The 15,185-nt window shown below is 40.6% G+C and overlaps 1 protein-coding gene across 6 annotated transcripts in view; it reads right to left on the bottom strand.

Annotated features, from left to right (window-relative positions):
- Nucleotides 1-15,185, bottom strand: part of LOC128216947 (dedicator of cytokinesis protein 3-like) — a 186,104-nt gene that overhangs the window by 34,720 nt on the left and 136,199 nt on the right. For all 6 annotated transcript variants that reach the window (XM_052923696.1, XM_052923698.1, XM_052923697.1 and 3 more), the window contains 6 exons: nucleotides 12,366-12,509; nucleotides 11,824-11,965; nucleotides 4,657-4,823; nucleotides 3,561-3,724; nucleotides 932-1,031; nucleotides 659-742 (listed from right to left, as the gene is read on the bottom strand). In XM_052923696.1, the coding sequence (XP_052779656.1) occupies nucleotides 659-742; nucleotides 932-1,031; nucleotides 3,561-3,724; nucleotides 4,657-4,823; nucleotides 11,824-11,965; nucleotides 12,366-12,509 (801 nt within the window). The remainder of the gene's footprint in view (nucleotides 1-658; nucleotides 743-931; nucleotides 1,032-3,560; nucleotides 3,725-4,656; nucleotides 4,824-11,823; nucleotides 11,966-12,365; nucleotides 12,510-15,185) is intronic.

The following is a 15,185-nucleotide window of genomic DNA, read 5'->3' as shown; positions in this document are numbered from 1 at the left end:
GAGTTATCACATGGACAAGCTTTGGTCTACCGAAGGACGGACGGACCGACCGACCGACATACCGACATGCCTGTGCAAAGCAATACACCCCTCTTCTTCGAAGGGGGGCATAAAAAACATTTCTTCCATTTTTAATTACAGTGACCTTGACCATGACTCCACATACCTAAAATACCAATCACAAGGTATATCTGCACATATACTGAGTACATGCCAAGTTTCATCACTATACACCACTTGTGTGGAAATCATTTTTTTTACTTTAAGCAATAGTGACATTGACCCAACATTACCAAATGAAATCTAAAGGTACGTTTTAAGGTACAAATAACTTGCTACATACCAAATTTTATAACCATACATCACCTCTTACTAAAGTTATTGAAAGGAAACTTTTTTTCTATTTTTTATTACAGTGACCTTGATAGTCCAAATGCAATCCAAATGTATGTCTCCATGTGATCTTGCATACCAAGTTTGATCATGAAAACTTGATCCTTATTGAATGAGTTATTGAATGGAAACTTGCACTTTGTAACCTAGATGCTTATACACATCTTTATTCCAATAACCTGATTTTCATTGTAAAAATGGTAAACAAAATATAGATTTTATGAAAGAGAGTAAAAATGATCGCTAAACATAAGAAAGAATGAACCTGCTCATGCAGCAGCTGTTTAAGCTGGTCCAGGTACACGGCCTCATCTGGGTGATCTCTCTCAAACTCCTCTGTGAAGAATGCCTGGAAACACAACATACTACATGTACCCCTAATTGATTCATAGGGCATTGTCAAATTTAACTCATTGTGCACTAGTAACGAACCTTATAACATTCATCCTTTGCATTATTAGTTTTGTCTAACCCCTCATAGTACAACAGACATCCGCATATGCGCTGTTAACAAAATGGTGGTCAATCGAATGTTTACCTGATGGTACTTTGCGATGCCCCCCATCACATTAGCACTGATCATCCCCTTCAACCGCATCTCCAATTGTGGGAAAAACAGTTTAGGATTCCCCTGACATCTGAAAATCAAATATTTCCACTACATATTAATGTATACTTTAAAGGAGAAGTAACACTATTTACCTTCAACTGTTTAAATTCAAGGTAAATTAGTCATAAATGGAGCATACATATATAAATTGATATTTAACTTTTCTTTCTCTGAAGTTTTAATTATTAAAACAAAATTTTAACATAAAACTAAGGAGTATTCCAATTAAACAAACAGCCAATCACTGAATGTACTGTCCCTCTTTAGAAGCTTCAACGTCAAAAGGTTATCCTATACATGTTAAAGTGTTTTTAAAAACATGAAGGACATAATGGCCCTAAATCCCTCACCTGAAATATGTGAAGAAAAACACGGCTTATATACGTATGTTGGGTAGTACACCCAATTAATATGTAGTTGGTCATTTACAGATGTTTTCAGTCATTACTTTTTCATCATAGATCAGCTGTTACATATTTGGATGACAGGAAAAGAAGTGGTGGGTAATAATGCACGTAGTGATATCTGAGTTAGGTAGCGTTTAACTTTCGTAGGGCAACAACAGCATCTGAATGTATGCTTCAGGTAAATTTATTTTAGATCTTTTGTCAAGTGCCGTATCAAATCATAAATGTTAAAGTTTATTATTATAGATGGGGAACTATAACACTGTATGGAATCTTACGGTCTAAATCAAATGAAATGAATGCTCTAAATATTGACCTACTGTACACAATGTAAAAAGATTTGTTCCTGTTGCTTCTAGTCTATGGTATTATAACAATATCAATTTTCAATCTGCATAAAACTTTATTATACAATAAAACCATAAACATCCAGAGGAAAAAGTGCTCAGAGGATTGGAGTAATTGGGAAAATGCAGATTATATGCCATAACAATGCTCACATCTGTAGGTGGTACACACCAAACAGGTGCATGGACTATGTACTTATTTAATTTCCGAGAAGGCCATCACTGAACCAATATGTCCATCACTTGCTTCCACCTAAATATTTACTTTTAGAATGTGATATTTTAAGACTGTAATAAAATGTTCACTTATATATGCATGTGTTTTGGGATCTCTCATGAACTAGCCAAATAATAAATAATTGATATTGCTCATTTTTTTCACATAAACTGGCATATTAGATGTGTAAAATAATTGGTATAAGTCTGTATTTACTGTGTTATGAAATTCAAAAGAACTCTCCACTCCCATTTTCACTTTTACGAGGATTTTACCATTTTTGATGCACCTGATGCTGCCATACCATGATAACCTTTGAGCACTTCTGCCATTTACAGTTCTCCTGTAAATCCATTTCTTCATATGTAGCTAACATGCTCAAACTTCTTACAGAGTTGAGGAATATTCAAATTGTACAAACCAGCCCATTCAACAGAGCTCCCTTGTGGTATAAGTTAATTAAAAATTATTGCCATTTGGTTATTTCATACTTCTCTCCACTGGGCAATCTTGTCCGGAGCATAAATTTTACTTCAAACTTCCTATACAGATAGTTCTCATTTAGGAGAAATGCAGTGCACAGGAACCATAACTCTGGCTGCAATATTTATTGTCTTTGTTTATTTTCAAACTTAGTTTTGTCCATTAATCTGTTGAAAAAAATGTCGCAAAAAGTTGCTACTACAGACTTAAAATGTCCTTGCTACTACAGACTTAAAATGTCCTTCAAACATTGCAAAATGGCATATAGGCATTTGCTTATTAAATAAGGAGTATTGTTACAAAAGCCTCAACCGACTAGACTATCAAGTATGTTATACAATCAAGCGCAGTTGGTGACGCAAAGTGCTAGATTTTTTTATCAACTTTTAATTTGCCATGTGTGTATTTTTTGTCAGTGGGTTGTAAAATTTGACATCTGTTATTGTTTCCTCGCCCAGATATTGTCAATATTGTTGTAATTTGGTTTACCTTTAATATACCGTATGGTTTTAGAGGGCAAAGTTTTCTCTTCTTGGCATTTTATTTTAGCAAGTTTTGAAACCTCACCGCCAAAGTCACCCTCTATCTTAATCAGTGCCAGCATAATGCAACCCCTTTAGAAGCGAAAAAACATCACACCCTGGCAAAAATTAAAAGCAAACAAGAGCACCGCGGAGTGGGTGCCAACGCTCGTCTGATGAAATTCCAAGTCGAAAAGGGGGGATAACTCAATATTAATTAAAGGCAAAATTATATGACCTGCTATAAACATGCATAGTGTTAATAGGAACACGTGTAGCAAGTTTAATGTGAAAATGTTGAACGGTTTTTGAGTTATGAGGTAAGGTTAAAGTTTTTGGACGACGACGACGACGCAGACGCAGACGCAGACGACGCCGACGACGCCAAGGCTATCACAATAACTCGACTTTTTTTCTTCGAAAAACAGACGAGCTAAAAATGGACGGGAACCCCCATCTCTATATTTTTTTTATTGTGCCATCCTTGGTTAGGGTGTATGCTTAAATCAAATAGCCCTAACAATTCAAAATATAAAGCAGGAAACCATTATCAAGGTTATAGTTCAGTAAATTGTTGATTACCTATCAATGAGCAGAGAAAGCTCACTGTTGTATGTTTTGAGTGTTTCTATGGCAACCCGAATGGGACATAACATCTCCACCTCTATTTCTATCACCTCGTACCAGCGCAGTATTCCAGGAAACTTGTATGCGGTCTTCATTTTGGTTCTTTCTATACAGAGAGTCTGAAATTGAAATATATATTGTGTCATCCGAGAAGCAAGTTGATTGGAAATTTCTTACAGCCTGACATACATGTTAAATAGAAATAAAATATTTTAAGCACAACAGCATTTGAATTCTGTGAAATGCTACTGCTTTTCAACCATTTTCAAATATGAATAACAGTGCCCTGGTATGGTGCTCTTGGTACGATAAGAGTGTATACCTGGAAATATGCCTGGTTTGAGAAGACATACCAGGCTCTTGGTACGATAAGAGTGTATACCTGGAAATATGCCTGGTTTGAGAAGACATACCAGGCTCTTGGTACGATAAGAGTGTATAGCTGGAAATATGCCTGGTTTGAGAAGACATACCAGGCTCTTGGTTCAATATAGTGTAAACATGGATGTGTCCCTGGTTTGACAAGATATACAAGGCTCTTGGTTCAATATAGTGTAAACATGGATGTGTCCCTGGTTTGACAAGATATACAAGGCTCTTGGTTCAATATAGTGTAAACATGGATGTGTCCCTGGTTTGACAAGATATACAAGGCTCTTGGTTCAATATAGTGTAAACATGGATGTGTCCCTGGTTTGACAAGATATACAAGGCTCTTGGTTCAATATAGTGTAAACATGGATGTGTCCCTGGTTTGAGAAGATATACAAGGCTCTTGGCTCAATATAGTGTAAACATGGATGTGTCTCTGGTTTGACAAGATATACAAGGCTCTTGGTTCAATATAGTGTAAACATGGATGTGTCCCTGGTTTGACAAGATATACAAGGCTCTTGGTTCAATATAGTGTAAACATGGATGTGTCCCTGGTTTGACAAGATATACAAGGCTCTTGGTTCAATATAGTGTAAACATGGATGTGTCCCTGGTTTGACAAGCTATACCAGGCTCTTGGTACGATATAGTGTAAACATGGTTTGGGAATATTTACCTTGCTCTCATTTATCTTATCCTTTTCACCACGGTGGTATGGCCGATCAAACTGGAATGTATCCACCTCATTACTTGTGTAGAAGTTGCGTATCTCCTGGGGCACATTCTTGCCCAGAAACTCAGTCCGCTGTCCTGGGACAGGCTTCAAACTGCAGATCTGAATATCTGCACATAAAGTCAAGGTAAACCAACAATGTCTACCATATACTTAATGAGTTGTGACAGAGGATATAGGTCTAAATGAGGAGTGACCAAAGGCATGTGGATGGCTGAAATATAACAGTAGGTATGTGTATGGCTTAGATGTGACAGAGGGTATGGGTATGGCTTAGATGTGACAGAGGGTATGGGTATGGTTGATATGTGACAGAGGGAATGGGTGTGGTTGAGATGTGACAGAGGGTATGGGTATGGTTGAGATGTGACAGAGTGTAAGTGTGTGGTTGAGATGTGACAGAGCCTAAGTGTGTGGTTGAGATGTGACAGAGCATAAATGTGTACGTGTGTGGTTGAGATGTGACAGAGGGTAAGTGTGTGGTTGAGATGTGACAGAGCGTAAGTGTGTGGTTGAGATGTGACAGAGGGTAAGTGTGTGGTTGAGATGTGACAGAGCATAAGTGTGTGGTTGAGATGTGACAGAGCGTAAATGTGTGGCTGAGATGTGACAGAGCCTTAGTGTGTGGTTGAGATGTGACAGAGGGTAAGTGTGTGGTTGAGATGTGACAGAGGGTAAGTGTGTGGTTGAGATGTGACAGAGGGTAAGTGTGTGGTTGAGATGTGACAGAGGGTAAGTGTGTGGCTGAGATGTGACAGAGCGTAAGTGTGTGGCTGAGATGTGACAGAGGGTATGTGTGTGGTTGAGATGTGGCAGAGCAAAAGAGTGTGGTTGAGATGTGACAGAGCATAAGTGTGTGGTTGAGATGTGACAGAGGGTAAGTGTGTGGTTGAGATGTGACAGAGCGTAAATGTGTGGCTGAGATGTGACAGAGCCTTAGTGTGTGGTTGAGATGTGACAGAGGGTAAGTGTGTGGTTGAGATGTGACAGAGGGTAAGTGTGTGGTTGAGATGTGACAGAGGGTAAGTGTGTGGTTGAGATGTGACAGAGGGTAAGTGTGTGGCTGAGATGTGACAGAGCGTAAGTGTGTGGCTGAGATGTGACAGAGGGTATGTGTGTGGTTGAGATGTGGCAGAGCGAAAGAGTGTGGTTGAGATGTGACAGAGCGTAAGTGTGTGGTTGAGATGTGACAGAGCATAAGTGTGTGGTTGAGATGTGACAGAGGGTAAGTGTGTGGTTGAGATGTGACAGAGGGTATGTGTGTGGTTGAGATGTGACAGAGGGTATGTGTGTGGTTGAGATGTGACAGAGGATATGTGTGTGGTTGAGATGTGACAGAGGATATGTGTGTGGTTGAGATGTGACAGAGGGTAAGTGTGTGGCTGAGATGTGACAGAGCGTAAGTGTGTGGCTGAGATGTGACAGAGCGTAAGTGTGGCTGAGATGTGACAGAGGGTATGTGTGTGGTTGAGATGTGACAGAGCATAAGTGTGTGGTTGAGATGTGACAGAGCGTATGTGTGTGTTTGAGATGTGACAGAGGGTATGTGTGTGGTTGAGATGTGACAGAGGGTATGTGTGTGGTTGAGATGTGACAGAGGGTATGTGTGTGGTTGAGATTTGACAGAGCGTAAGTGTGTGGTTGAGATTTGACATCATAAGTGTGTGGTTGAGATGTGACAGAGGGTATGTGTGTGGTTGAGATGTGACAGAGGGTATGTGTGTGGTTGATATGTGTTAGAGCGTATGTGTGTGGTTGAGATGTGACAGAGCCTAAGTGTGTGGTTGAGATGTGACAGAGCGTAAGTGTGTGGTTGAGATTTGACATCGTAAGTGTGTGGTTGAGATGTGACAGGGGGTATGTGTGTGGTTGAGATGTGACAGAGGGTATGTGTGTGGTTGAGATGTGACAGAGGGTATGTGTGTGGTTGAGATGTGACAGAGCATAAGTGTGTGGTTGAGATGTGACAGAGCATAAGTGTGTGGTTGAGATGTGACAGAGGGTATGTGTGTGGTTGAGATGTGACAGAGGGTAAGTGTGTGGTTGAGATGTGACAGAGCGTAAATGTGTGGCTGAGATGTGACAGAGCCTTAGTGTGTGGTTGAGATGTGACAGAGGGTAAGTGTGTGGTTGAGATGTGACAGAGGGTATGTGTGTGGTTGAGATGTGACAGAGGGTATGTGTGTGGTTGAGATGTGACAGAGGGTATGTGTGTGGTTGAGATGTGACAGAGGATAAGTGTGTGGTTGAGATGTGACAGAGGGTAAGTGTGTGGCTGAGATGTGACAGAGGGTATGTGTGTGGTTGAGATGTGACAGAGGGTATGTGTGTGGTTGAGATGTGACAGAGGGTAAGTGTGTGGTTGAGATGTGACAGAGGGTAAGTGTGTGGTTGAGATGTGACAGAGGGTAAGTGTGTGGTTGAGATGTGACAGAGGGTATGTGTGTGGTTGAGATGTGACAGAGGGTATGTCTGTGGTTGAGATGTGACAGAGGGTATGTGTGTGGTTGAGATGTGACAGAGGGTATGTGTGTGGTTGAGATGTGACAGAGGGTAAGTGTGTGGTTGAGATGTGACAGAGGGTAAGTGTGTGGTTGAGATGTGACAGAGGGTATGTGTGTGGTTGAGATGTGACAGAGGGTATGTGTGTGGTTGAGATGTGACAGAGGGTATATGTGTGGTTGAGATGTGACAGAGCATAAGTGTGTGGTTGAGATGTGACAGAGCGTAAGTGTGTGGTTGAGATGTGACAGAGGGTATGTGTGTGGTTGAGATTTGACAGAGCATAAGTGTGTGGTTGAGATGTGACAGAGCGTAAATGTGTGGCTGAGATGTGACAGAGCCTATGTGTGTGGTTGAGATGTGACAGAGGGTAAGTGTGTGGTTGAGATGTGACAGAGGGTATATGTGTGGTTGAGATGTGACAGAGCATAAGTGTGTGGTTGAGATGTGACAGAGGGTAAGTATGTGGCTGAGATGTGACAGAGCGTAAGTGTGGTTGAGATGTGATAGAGGGTAAGTGTGTGGTTGAGATGTGACAGAGGGTATGTGTGTGGTTGAGATGTGACAGAGGGTAAGTGTGTGGTTGAGATGTGACAGAGGGTATGTGTGTGGTTGAGATGTGACAGAGGATAAGTGTGTGGTTGAGATGTGACAGAGGGTAAGTGTGTGGTTGAGATGTGACAGAGGGTATGTGTGTGGTTGAGATGTGACAGAGGGTAAGTGTGTGGTTGAGATGTGACAGAGCGTAAGTGTGTGGTTGAGATGTGACAGCGTAAGTGTGTGTTGAGATGTGACAGCGTATGTGTGTGGTTGAGATGTGACAGAGCGTAAGTGTGTGGTTGAGATGTGACAGAGCGTAAGTGTGTGGTTGAGATGTGACAAAGGGTATGTGTGTGGTTGAGATGTGACAGAGGGTAAGTGTGTGGTTGAGATGTGACAGAGGGTAAGTGTGTGGTTGATATGTGACAGAGCGTAAATGTGTATGTTTGTGGTTGAGATGTGACAGAGGGTATGTGTGTGGTTGAGATGTGACAGAGGGTAAGTGTGTGGTTGAGATGTGACAGAGGGTAAGTGTGTGGTTGAGATGTGACAGAGCGTAAATGTGTATGTTTGTGGTTGAGATGTGACAGAGGGTATGTGTGTGGTTGAGATGTGACAGAGGGTATGTGTGTGGTTGAGATGTGACAGAGCGTATGTGTGTGGTTGAGATGTGACAGAGCGTAAATGTGTATGTGTGTGGTTGAGATGTGACAGAGGGTAAGTGTGTGGTTGAGATGTGACAGAGCATAAGTGTGTGGTTGAGATGTGACAGCGTATGTGTGTGGTTGAGATGTGACAGAGGGTAAGTGTGTGGTTGAGATGTGACAGAGGGTATGTGTGTGGTTGAGATGTGACAGAGGGTATGTGTGTGGTTCAGATGTGACAGAGCATAAGTGTGTGGTTGAGATGTGACAGAGGGTAAGTGTGTGGTTGAGATGTGACAGAGCATAAGTGTGTGGTTGAGATGTGACAGAGCGTATGTGTGTGGTTGAGATGTGACAGAGCGTATGTGTGTGGTTGAGATGTGACAGAGCGTAAGTGTGTGGTTGAGATGTGACAGAGCGTAAGTGTGTGGTTGAGATGTGACAGAGGATATGTGTGTGGTTGAGATGTGACAGAGGGTATGTGTGTGGTTGAGATGTGACAGAGGATATGTGTGTGGTTGAGATGTGACAGAGCGTAAGTGTGTGGTTGAGATGTGACAGTGTAAGTGTGTGGTTGAGATGTGACAGAGCGTAAATGTGTGGTTGAGATGTGACAGAGCGTAAGTGTGTGGTTGAGATGTGACAGCGTAAGTGTGTGGTTGAGATGTGACAGAGCGTAAGTGTGTGGTTGAGATGTGACAGAGCGTAAGTGTGTGGTTGAGATGTGACAGCATAAGTGTGTGGTTGAGATGTGACAGCGTGTGTGTGTGGTTGAGATGTGACAGAGTGTAAGTGTGTGGTTGAGATGTGACAGAGCGTAAGTGTGTGGCTGAGATGTGACAGAGCGTAAGTGTGTGGTTGAGATGTGACAGAGGGTAAGTGTGTGGTTGAGATGTGACAGAGGGTATGTGTGTGGTTGAGATGTGACAGAGCATAAGTGTGTGGTTGAGATGTGACAGCGTATGTGTGTGGTTGAGATGTGACAGAGCGTATGTGTGTGGTTGAGATGTGACAGAGCGTAAGTGTGTGGTTGAGATGTGACAGAGGGTATGTGTGGTTGAGATGTGACAGAGGGTAAGTGTGTGGTTGAGATGTGACAGAGGGTATGTGTGTGGTTGAGATGTGACAGAGCATAAGTGTGTGGTTGAGATGTGACAGCGTATGTGTGTGGTTGAGATGTGACAGAGCGTATGTGTGTGGTTGAGATGTGAGAGCGTATGTGTGTGGTTGAGATGTGACAGAGGGTAAGTGTGTGGTTGAGATGTGACAGAGGGTAAGTGTGTGGTTGAGATGTGACAGAGCGTAAGTGTGTGGTTGAGATGTGACAGAGGGTATGTGTGTGGTTGAGATGTGACAGAGGATATGTGTGTGGTTGAGATGTGACAGAGGGTATGTGTGTGGTTGAGATGTGACAGAGCATAAGTGTGTGGTTGAGATGTGACAGAGCGTAAATGTGTGGTTTAGATGTGACAGAGGGTAAGTGTGTGGTTGAGATGTGACAGAGGGTATGTGTGTGGTTGAGATGTGACAGAGCATAAGTGTGTGGTTGAGATGTGACAGCGTATGTGTGTGGTTGAGATGTGACAGAGCGTAAGTGTGTGGTTGAGATGTGACAGAGCGTAAGTGTGTGGTTAAGATGTGACAAAGGGTATGTGTGTGGTTGAGATGTGACAGAGGGTAAGTGTGTGGTTGAGATGTGACAGAGGGTAAGTGTGTGGTTGAGATGTGACAGAGGTTATGTGTGTGGTTGAGATGTGACAGAGCATAAGTGTGTGGTTGAGATGTGACAGAGCGTAAATGTGTGGCTGAGATGTGACAGAGCGTTTGTGTGTGGTTGAGATGTGAGAGCGTATGTGTGTGGTTGAGATGTGACAGAGGGTATGTGTGTGGTTGACATGTGACAGAGGGTAAGTGTGTGGTTGAGATGTGACAGAGGTTATGTGTGTGGTTGAGATGTGACAGAGCATAAGTGTGTGGTTGAGATGTGACAGAGCGTAAATGTGTGGCTGAGATGTGACAGAGCGTAAGTGTGTGGTTGAGATGTGACAGAGGGTATGTGTGTGGTTGAGATGTGACAGAGGGTAAGTGTGTGGTTGAGATGTGACAGAGGGTATGTGTGTGGTTGAGATGTGACAGAGGGTATGTGTGTGACTGAGGCAATGTGCATGTTTAAAAAGTAGGGATGATAAATATAATTATAATCCTTTTGCCTAAAACTGTGTCATTGTGTAATAGGTATGTTTGTCTTGTTTTTACAACGATCAATGTGTGACTGTGATGACAATACACTATACAAGCATCATATGTGAATTAGGGACAGTATATTGTCGGGTACTTTGAACAGTTCTGGTAATATTACATTAACTGGCTGTTAGACAAAAGACATCAAACATGTTTCAATTATTGTCAGTACATTTAAATGATCATGCCAATTAAGTCTTTAAGAAATCAACCTTCACACCAATGTGTTGTCTTGGGTGCCAATTTAGCTGTGCAATATTGCTCAAATCACCATGATGTTATTAATGCTATAAACGGTTTATAATGTTTGTGTTTTGCAATGTAACTGTATAGTATAGTGTTTAAGGATATATTTCCTGTTTTGTTGTATGATAGATTTTTGTCTTTGTTTTGTTTTTTTACTACATACCAAGTTGGTTTGGTTTTTCAGTAGTTATATCAAGTAATGGTCAATCCCAGAACGAAGCTTCAAGGTATTGTCATCGGGAATTTACAATCTTCAATGACCTAATTTTGCATTGTTTACAAATATGTATGCAGTGGAAATGATTCAATTGTGTTTTCCGTTTGTTCAAAATGTGTAACTTTTTGTTGGATTTTTTTTCTGAAAATGGGGGATTTCAGAGGCTTATTTGGGGAATCAAGGTTGGTCCCGGTAACTTAGCCAATCATTTGCATCCCTATTAGAGAGTGATGGAGTGAATGTGTATGGTTGAGGTGTGACAGAAGGTATACATATTGATAAGGGCATATGTTAAGGTGAGGCTTGACAGAGTGCATGTGTATGGTTGAGGTGTGACAGAAGGTATACATATTGATAAGGGCATATGTTAAGGTGAGGCTTGACAGAGGGCACATGTATGGTTGAGGTGTGACAGAAGGTATACATATTGATAAGGGCATATGTTAAGGTGAGGCTTGACAGAGTGCATGTGTATGGTTGAGGTGTGACAGAAGGTATACATATTGATAAGGGCATATGTTAAGGTGAGGCTTGACAGAGTGCATGTGTATGGTTGAGGTGTGACAGAAGGTATACATATTGATAAGGGCATATGTTAAGGTGAGGCTTGACAGAGTGCATGTGTATGGTTGAGGTGTGACAGAAGGTATACATATTGATAAGGGCATATGTTAAGGTGAGGCTTGACAGAGGGCATGTGTATGGTTGAGGTAAGGATACACTGTTGATGGCCGTCCTTGTACGCCTCACTGAGTGGGTTGTTGTGGGACATGATTGTGGCCTGGGGGAACTCTGCTGTCAGGTGGTTCTTTATTGTGTCTAGCTTCAAGCATTCATCTCCCCGGTATATGAACTGCTTGTTCTGAAATATTGGTGTGATGCTTAAAGTAAATACCAATAATTTTGTTCTTCATACAGGTTTTTTACAGATTTGTTAATGAAGTGAACATAGAATAATTATTCGTCAATTGACAATAATTTACATGAATTTCTGATATTGTTACTTAAATTCAAGCGATAGCTAAAACGTAAATCTTATAAACAGTGTTTCCCCCTGGATTTATTTAAGGGATGTCGGTCTAAAACGGGGTCACATGAATTTTTGAATTTCAACTTTTATTTGTACTAGCATGGGAGAACCCAGTAATGTGAATTCCAGGTTACATCTATTATATCCCCTTTCATGCTGGAAAACTCTTTAACTTTAATGACAACTGCTCCTCATAATTACATGAAATTATATTACTGTTGTCATTACTCACCCTGACAAAGGCAGGGAAACTCTGCCCGTAATATGCCACCCTATAGTAGGCAGGGTCCACACGAGGGTAGAATGTGTCCGTGCTGTCTGGGTCCTCACTGGGGGAACCCTCCAAAATCTTCTGGTAAAAACATGCCTGCTGCTTCTGAAATCGTAAGTAGGCTATCGTTAACATAGCAATCTCATAATCTCAAGGGTAGGAACGTATGTCGCGCGCACTTGCTGAAATGATTCCACGCGGTTAAGGAAAACTTAAACAAACCAGGCATTTTTCATTTGCACTATTTCCTGACAAACTTCAATAAAAAGCAATAGCACAATGAACAACAGTGATGGTTCATTTCTGAAAGTAACTCTTCGTATAAGCCTGAAACTGGAATAAGTATTTTTTCTAAATGAGTTTCCCTGCGGACAGAATTATATTTCTTGAGTTAAAGTCAATTAAAATGATATTTTTATGTATTTGAGGCAGCACAAACTCTCTAAAGTGGCCTATGAATCTTGTGGAATGATTGTTAGACTGTTAATGCATGTATGGTCAATTTTGTGTTTTTAAAATAATAAATTAACCCAGAAGCAGTCGTTCGAAAATTTTCAGGGAACCGAAGAAGCTTAAAAACTTTCTCTGATTCTTAATAAGAACAGGTGTCAACCTCTGCTTGCAATCACTGCTTCTTACAATAAGTCCAACTTTGAACATCTCGACAATCAACAGAACAGGTGTCAACCTCTGCTTGCAATCACTGCTTCTTACATTAAGTCCAACTATGAACATCTCGACAGTCAACAGGAAATGGGTGTTGCAAAACATTAGCACGGACAGTTGAGTCTGATTGGAAACATGTAGTATTCAGCAATGAAACAATGATAAATTTAAAACCTGACCAACACTTAAATGATAAGAGAAAGGCAAATGAAAAGTGGTGTCCAGAATATCTGGGGTATGTGGCTGACTGTATGAACACCAACCTGAAGATTATGGTCTGTTATTTGGGTTGGGATGCTTGCCTTTATCGATGGAACTATGAGCACTCAGAAATACATTTAGACATCAGCCAATTGTATAAACGTGGAAAAATCCTAACCAGTTACTATCTTTTGGTTATCTCCCTGGGTTTGGTCAAGTTATCCGAAAACCGATTGTATAAAAATTAAGTTATCCTAACCAGCGGTTAAATCTAGCCATCATTTATACAATTGGCTGCTGATGTATATTTATGGCAATCAGTGGTTAACTTTTCTATGATAGTTTATGAATATTTCAGGAAAACAATGCTCCCGCACACAAGTCACATATTGATACAGCATGGCCAGAGAACAATTACATTCCTATCTTGTTCTGGCCTGCATAGTCCCCAGATTTAAGTCAAATGATAAAATAATGGCTACTACAGATGAAATAATGCAATAACACATTAAATACGCATAAGCAAGTACTTGAACCCCCACATTCATGTAAGTAGTTCTGTTGGTACACAGGTGGTGGGTATTAATATTTTCATTTTCAATGAGCTGTGTCATGCGACTAGTCGTGTTTCTGAAATACTGCTTGCAGCCGACAGTCTAACAGAACAATACAATCCCAGCTCCTCACCATACATACCATATGTGACTTCAAAGAGGACCTGCTGACCACTTGGAATTTAATTCAAAATACAGATTTTCAGGGACTTTATTCCATATTGCCAAAACCAATAAAGACAGTTCTTGTTCAGAAGGGAAGCATCATCAAGTATACAAGCTCCCAGAAGCTCATTCATTCTAGTTAGTGTATATCTAAGTCCTCCATAAACTCTTCCTACATAACAAATTTGGTCACAATATGTCAACCCTAGCTAAAGTTATTCAGTACCAAACGATTATCTATATTTAGAAACAGTGACCTTGACACTAGGGCTCAAACACAATCCCATGAAAGGTCTCAATAAACACTTCCTATTTTCCAAGTTTGGTCCAAATATGTTAACCCTAACTAAAGTTATTCAGTACCAACTGTTTTTTTCTGTTTTAAGTAACAGTGACCTTGAACTTGACCCTAGGGCCTCAAACACAATCCCATGAAAGGTCTCCATAAACACTTCGTATCTACCAAGTTTGGTCGCAATATGTTAACCCTAACTAAAGTTATTCAATATCATCTATTTTTTCTATTTTAAGAAACACTGACTTTGAACTTGACCTTAGGGGCACCAAATGCAATCCCATTGAAGTCCTCCATAAACTCTTTTACATAACAAGTTTGGTCACAATACGTCAACCCTCACTAAAGTTATTCAGTACCAAACAGTTATCCTTTTTTAGAAATAGTAACCTTGACAATGACCCTAGATCCTCAAACACAATCCAATGAAAGGTCTTTAAAAACTCTTCATATTTACAAGGTTTGTTCACAATATCTTAACCCTAACTAAAGTAATTCAGTACTACTTGTAGCCATCCCTAGGATACTACATGTACTTGTTGCCATCCCTAGGCTACTACTTGTTGCCATCCCTAGGCTACTACTTATTGCCATCCCTAGGATACTACTTGTTGCCATCCCTAGGATCACACTAAGCCAATCATTTCACTAAAAAACACTTGCAACACTGTGGTTTAGATGATTTTTGACAGCACATTCAATTTAATGAATTGTAAATATAATATCAAAATAATTAAAATCCTTAAATAATTGCAGTGAAGGTCTAAATTGATGTTTTTCTAAGCTTTATACAAGGTTGAGATGAATGAATCTTCAGCCTAAGCTACATCACTAACATTTTCATATGATATATACATTGTGATTATATCAATTTCTTGTTGTTAAAGCTGCACTCTCACA

Source organism: Mya arenaria, chromosome 14, assembly GCF_026914265.1.
Source record: "Mya arenaria isolate MELC-2E11 chromosome 14, ASM2691426v1".
Lineage (NCBI taxonomy): Eukaryota > Metazoa > Mollusca > Bivalvia > Myida > Myidae > Mya > Mya arenaria.
This window is presented reverse-complemented; position numbering and strand designations above follow the sequence as displayed.